At 50.4% G+C, this 6623-nt stretch overlaps 1 protein-coding gene across 2 annotated transcripts; it reads right to left on the bottom strand.

Moving 5' to 3' along the window:
* Positions 1 to 236: 236 nt before the first annotated feature.
* On the bottom strand, positions 237 to 4246 carry PSRC1 (proline and serine rich coiled-coil 1). 2 transcript variants are annotated; one of them, XM_049616647.1, is made up of 8 exons: positions 4160 to 4246; positions 3729 to 3786; positions 3581 to 3638; positions 2683 to 3124; positions 2215 to 2329; positions 1876 to 2124; positions 1476 to 1569; positions 237 to 1052 (listed from the first exon to the last, which is right to left on the bottom strand). In XM_049616647.1, exons 2-8 carry the CDS (start codon positions 3745 to 3747, stop codon positions 1049 to 1051), a joined length of 981 nt encoding a protein of 326 aa, XP_049472604.1. In that variant the 5' UTR covers positions 3748 to 3786; positions 4160 to 4246; the 3' UTR covers positions 237 to 1048. The 2 variants fall into 2 exon arrangements, with proteins under 2 accessions (XP_049472604.1, XP_049472605.1); XM_049616648.1 differs by lacking the exons at positions 237 to 1052; positions 4160 to 4246 and having other exon boundaries at positions 1472 to 1569; positions 3729 to 4127.
* Between the last annotated feature and the right edge of the window lie 2377 nt (positions 4247 to 6623).

Here is a 6623-nt window from a genome sequence, read left to right as displayed (position 1 = left end):
GGGAGTCTCTCTCTCCCTCTCTCTCTCTGACCCTCCCTTGCTCCCACTCTCTCTCGCTCTCTTTCAAAATAAATAAATAAACTTAAAAAAAAAAAAAAAAAAGGCTTCATTCTCTTGCCAGGAAAGGACACCCAAGCTTAGCAAGCTTAGGATATGAATAATTGACCAAGACCCTTGATAACCTCACATAGTGTGAATCAAGCTATATTTTACTTGATCTGGACCTTCCAGTAACATAAATCCTGTGAAAAGGCAGCTTGTTCCCATCTAATGCCAACAAAGGGAGGGTGGATAGTCACAGCTGGATGAGCTGCAATCACAAAAGCCTTCGGCCTATTGAGGCCCCAGCCTGGGAGGCTCCTCCTGGCTCCCTCATTGGAATAACACAGGAGTTTACTATGTATTTGTTTGAAATTGGAGCATTTACTTTCACACATACAGAGATTATAAAAATACATTCATTTTATTTTAGAAAAACGCAGATCGATGTAAGCTTATCATAAACTGGCCTCTTAAGAGTCACAGAATTCACAGGAAATAAGTTCTAGAGACCAGGTGCCTGCCTCTGCCTCTCCAAACAGGCCTGCATCCAGTAGAGGATGTGATTCAGGACTGTTCCTCAGAGAGCAGGGAGGTTAGCTACAGAGGCCATTCACATGTAAATGTCCAGTGAGCCAAAGCCTGGGAAGAAGATCAAACTCTCTGGGACTGAACACAAGAGTGGGGGTGGAAGAGGACAAACCACTCTCCTGCATTTCTCATTTTCTGCTTGTTAATTTCACTGTTGGGAGGTGACCTCTTTTTCCTAATCCTCTTTCAACCCACAGAGTTTGATTCCCCTCCAGCTCAACCCTAATCCACCCCATCTCCCATCTCTTCACTCCTGGGGCACCAGCCCTGGTAGCATCTTTTCCTCCTGCTCCTGGGCCAGAATCTTCTGGAGTCAGGGCCTGCCTTCCATGAGAGGGCTTGGGAGGTCGAGGAGAGGTGAGTCCAGGCAGTGACTGTAGTGGTTTGCTCCTGAATTTTTGCTTGCTGACTGATCTCTTTACCTAAAGAGTCAGAAGGAAGAACTGCTTTAAACTCTCCCTCTTCTGGGCTGTCTGGGTGGCTCAGTTGCTTGAGCATCTGACTCTTGATTTCAGCTCAGGTCATGATCCCAGGGTTGTGGGATCGAGCCCTGAGTCAGGCTGTGTGCTAAGCATGGAGCCTACTTAAGATTCTTTCTCTCTCTCCCTCTGCCCCTCTTCCCTGCTCTCTCTCTCTCTAAATAAATAAACAAACTTCCCCTCTTCTTCAAGCCTATTTGTCACCGAGCTGAGTGGAGGTTCCTCAGGGAAGGAAGAAATGGGACTCCCTGACCCTCTAGTCTCCCCTCTTCATTCCCATCTTGCCACACAGGATTCAGGGCTGGTGTGCCTAACAGTTTGGAAGCCTCAGTGACAGGGGAGAGAGAGCATCTCGACCAGTCTTACCTGGTGGGTCCTGGGACCGCCACTTTCCTGGGGGGCTGCGGGTTGCTGCGAGTGGCAGCAGTGATGGGAAGATTTGGCCGCTGGGAAACAGGAACTTAATGGGGGTTAACAAAAGAAATAAGTGAGCAGAAAGTTCAAATGACCCTCCCCGAGTGAGTCTGGGATTAGTGCCTTTCCTCCCACCCAAGGTTACAAAACATAAAGTATTTGAAAACCACAGTTCACACTCTTTGCCCGGGCCCACATCTCTCCTTAGCTCAGTCTCCCCATCTTCAAATTGGGCTGTAATGAAGATGGAGAAAGGGGTCACTGTTCCCAGCTCTGGGAGGGTGCATTCAAGCTGGGCAAGGGTAGGCATTCTTCCTCCTGATTTCCAGCCATTACGTCCACTCTTCCTCACCTCTGTGCCCTACAGCACTTGGTCGTGGAAGTCCTTTCCGAGGTGGCAGAGAAGCTGGAGGCAGGGTACCTTTGCTGGGTGGTACACTCCGGCTGGTGAGTGGCATTCGGCTGGCAGGCCTGGGGATGGCAGAGGGAACAGGCAGTCGACTGGAAGGCTTAGCAGCTGCTCCCTGCGGCCGAGAGAGGCGCTGAGAGTTGCCGGTAGGAGGTTGTGGGGCCAAGACTGGTCTGACAGGGGTAGGCGGGCCTGGTGGAGAGGAGTAGAGGAATTTTGGGGTCAGCTCCATACCCTCCCTCCTCCCATTCACCCACAGTTTTGCTGCCCAAGTCTCCTCACTTGCTGTCGCTCTCCCACTGGGCCCAGCTTTGCCCCGGACTGGAGGAGTAGATCGGGCAAGAGGAGAAGATGCTGGGCTTTTGGATGTAGGCAACAGATTGCAAGTGGGTGACTCCTGAAATACAAGAGAGAAAAAATAGGACTAGAATGGAAAAAGAATCTGTTCTGCTGGCTGTTTGAGGAATAGAGGTGGAGAGCTGCCTAGATCCCAGGAAGCAAGGGCAGACGTTCGCTGCCGACATCGTCATCCTCACCAATACCATTTATCGTGAGCTTATTATAGACCGTGTAGAGTTATGCACAGACACTGTGCTAAGTGCTTTGCTTATGGTATTTTGCTCAATTCCAACAGTCCTGAGGTAGAATTTTACTATCCCCACTTTACCAACGAGGAAACCATTCTATGGCTGTACCGAGTCACGCACTGGGTCTGAGGGCACACGTCCAACCCAGGTCCTCCAAACTCACCCTTTTCACACTGGAGGGCCTCTTTCCAGATGCTGCCCGGAGAACCCTGACTGACCCCTTCTTATCGCCGCTCCGGAGTCGGGGTGTCAGGCCGCTTGGGGAGGGGGTGCTCCGAGTCAAAGAACTCACAGTGGGCAGCAGGTCTCGGACAGGACTGTCCTTCAGCACAAAGGTCTCCCGCCGGGGGCTGGGCTTTACCCTGCGAGGCCCCAGGCCCTCACCCGTGCTCTCCTGCTCCTGCAGGGCACACTGCTCCAGCTGAACTGCCAGCCGGTTGGCCTCGTGGAGAATCTCCTCCAGCTTCTCTGGACTAAGGGGACCCAAGCTGAGCCTCAGCCCCTGGGGGGCTGGGGCCACTGCATTTGGATTACTTCGATTGGAGAGTCCTCTTCGGAGGGGTTTCTCTGGAGTCACCGACACTGCTATGTCTTCCTCCTCACGACTGAGACAGAAAACAAACCAGGCGCCATGCCCACACAGAAGAGAGCAGGAGACTGCAAAGGAGACTGGGCAAGTCCTCCACAACAGAGCCAGGGACACAACCCCAAACCCGGAAGCCCATGCTGGCTGTGAAGGTGGTCTCTAGGTGATGAGATGCCCCGTTCTATGAGGCCTCATAGGCCTTTAGCACTTACCGACACTGGAAATTATGCCAGGATGCGGACGGAGCAAATCCACTTACCCTTCTTCTTAACATCCTGAAATCTCATTCCAGCTTATCCCTTTTCCCCTCCCCCAAAAGTGTCACAGGGGCCCATGTCAACAAGTCACCCAGCAGCCCCAGGGCACCCAACCCCAATTACCAACCCAGACCCCAGAGGACAATACCTCAGCACTAAGGGGACAGAGGCAGACAGGCACTGTTGGAGGAAAGCAAGTAGGTTAAAGAGGCTGGTACCTGTCAGATGGTGACAGCCCTCCAAAGTCCAAGGTCTCATCTGCTATGAACTTTACATCTGTAGGGGAGGAAGGAAGGAATGCCAGCCTCGGGTCTCTAACGCCGTTCTCAGTCGCAGCGCCTTACTCCGCCCTCCTTACTTTCTTACCTTCCTCTAAATCTTCCATGTTCCAGCCAGCAGGTGCACGAGTCAGATTTGACCTGAGCTGGAGACATAATACACCTTTCTTCAGGTCTCCATCCTGCCCAAGGCCCCCAGCTAAACGCAGGGTGCAAGCCAGGGGATGAGGATCATGCTGGAGATAAAGCAAGGGTCCCAGGGGTAGCACCTGCCCCTGTAACTAGCCCTGTGAACTCCGGGGAAGGTGCCGAGAAAGCACCATCCCCCTCCTCAGGTTGCCCTGCCGCCCCCCTACAACCTGGGCTCTTCTCACCGGGGGCGGTCTGCGCGCCCCATCTTCTTCTCCGCCACCATCCTCCGGTTCTCTCTTTCCCCAAACCACCTTTCCACTCACACGGCACCACACCCACACCACACCTCCAGCCCACCCTCTGTTTTTACTTTCCGCCCCGCCTCACCTCTCGCAGAAAGCACTTGCCTCCCACCACTTAGTCCCGGGAATCAGCCCTGAGGGGGTGGGGCTCCTTTCGAATCTCTCAGGCCCCACCCACTCTCACCACATGCTCTCCGTGATTGGTGGTTCCCAACATCCCTGCCCTCAGGGGCGGGGCGGTATCGACCAGCCGGCCGGAAGTCTGCAGGTGGGGGCTGTGTGGAGAGCGGTTCTAAAACAGACTTCATCCGGTGGGTTAGGGCGGGGAGGCCGCCTGCGCGCGCGTGTGTCCGGGAGACTTTCCTTGGAGGAGGCGGGGCCTCGTGGCGGCGTGCGAGGGACCTGACCAATGACTGTACGTTTCTCACCCTGCCAGCTGGGCGAAGCCAGGCTCCCCGCTGGACCTCCGAGCGCCAGTCACCCTAAACCCAACGCTTCTCTTGAGGAAATTTGTTTTCAGGGGCTTACTCCGTTTGCGAGCATCGCGTTTGCCATGTTTCCTCATTTGTGATTTTTCCAAGTTATGGAAGCACCTAGACATTTATATTTTAGGTATATTGAGGTTCTCTAAGAAGTACAGCCTCCGTTATCTTTTTTTAAATATATACAAGTTAGCATATAGTGTAATAATGGTTTCAGGAGAATTTATCAATTCATCACGTACATGTAACACCCAGGGCTCATCCTAACAAGTGCCCTCCTCAATGCCCATCACCCATTTACCCCATCCTCCCCTCAACCCAACACCCCTCCAGCAACCCAGTTTGTTCTCCGTATTTAAGAGTCTCTTGGTTTGCCTCCCTCTGTTTTTATCTTATTTTTCCTTCCTTTACCATATGTTCATCTGTTTTGTTTTTTAAATTCCACATTTGAGTGAAAGCATACATTTGCCTTTCTCTGACTGAATAATTTTACTTAGCACAATACATTCTTGTTCCATCCACGTTGTTGCTAAATGTCAAGATTTCATTCTTTTTGATTGCGGAGTAATATTCCATTGTGTATATATACACCATATCTTCTTTATCCATTCACTACTTTGGTATATTGAGGTGCTCTAAGAAGTACATCTTCCATCATTATTTTAAGAGAACATTCAGAACCCGAGGTAAACAGGTTTTTTGGACACGGAGATTTGGGTCCAATTCAGCCGTGACTCCTCTGTCACAAGGCAGGCAGGCTTGAGTGTATTTGACCTCTCGCTTATCTGCAGAGCAAGAACCCTGACCGTCAGTCATGGTTTCATGGCTAGAACTACCAGAGTCAAGTTTATACCTTGTGCCTTAGGGGCTTTTGAGGGGTGTTTGTAACTTGCTACCTCTAAACTAAAAGCTGTGTTTGTGAAGTGCGTAAGCCTACTTATTAGAGATCTTTTTGTTGTTTCCAAGTGTTGCCTGTGAATAGACTGGGGCCACCAGTTAACAGGGCTTCTTAGAAATGTTCTAAAAATTTGAAACAATGGCTGGAGAACTTTAGTCTCCAGAGTTTATGACCATTCTTTTGGCTATTTAGAGGCTTTTTTTTTTTTTTTTTGTTTACTTTCTAGTTTTTAGCTGTGAAGCTGAGGTGATGAGGTTTGCAGGCATGAGATGTTACTGTAAGAAATGCCACAGCAAGCAAAGGAGCCTTGGGGTTTAGTGGGGGTGCTAAGGCAAAGGGCGGGGGGTGGTGGCCCAGAACTTGCAGGCTTGTGTGAAGAAGAACTGGGAGAAGAGGATTGCCTGGTTTTCTGTAGGCTTGTTGGTGAGGGTGGAATTTTGGTTGTTTGTAGGATTCAGGTTCTGTGGAGGTGGGAAGACCAGAGCCAGCAGTTTCCCTCTCTCCAGGCAAGTGGTGGCAAAGTGAAGAATGAAGGGAAAGAAGCTGCTCATTAACTGCATTCCTGCTGGGCCGAGGAGCAGCCTGACTGGGGAAACCCCGCCCTTGCTTCTTCCCAACCTCAGGTGAGTGGGGACGCAGTTGTAGCAAATTGGAAGTTAGTTCCTCCTATGGAAACTCATCTCCAATTTCCTGTCACCCAGTTATGATTTTGAAAGCTGTTGCAGTACCAGAAAAAAAGCAATTGAACTACTTTCTCCTCCATCAGAATAACAACAAAACCAGAAAATATAGATTTCAGGCACAAGAATTCTTTACTCAGCCTAAGGCCACTAACCTGGGAATTATTTGTCCCCCTCAGCCCAACCCCTAAAATGACATCTATGAACAGATGTTCAAGATTTTGGATAAATAGTGAATAGAAGAATTAATGAAGAGATTACACCCCCTCCCTGGCACGTGGTAGACCTTACTTCAGAAGGAACTCCCTAGTGTTGAGGGCATAAATGACAAAATTAAGGATTCCAGTACAGTTCTTCTTGAATGTGGGAAGATTAACTATGACTGGAAGTCTTGTTCAGCGTGAAGATTTTATTCCTTCACCGTGAAGGTTCAGCGTATAGGAACCTTGAGTACTTTGATAGCAGAGGCATGGGGCGGTGGGCTGAGGC

The sequence above is a fragment of the Panthera uncia genome (assembly GCF_023721935.1).
Source record: "Panthera uncia isolate 11264 chromosome C1 unlocalized genomic scaffold, Puncia_PCG_1.0 HiC_scaffold_4, whole genome shotgun sequence".
NCBI classification, from domain to species: domain Eukaryota; kingdom Metazoa; phylum Chordata; class Mammalia; order Carnivora; family Felidae; genus Panthera; species Panthera uncia.
This window is presented reverse-complemented; position numbering and strand designations above follow the sequence as displayed.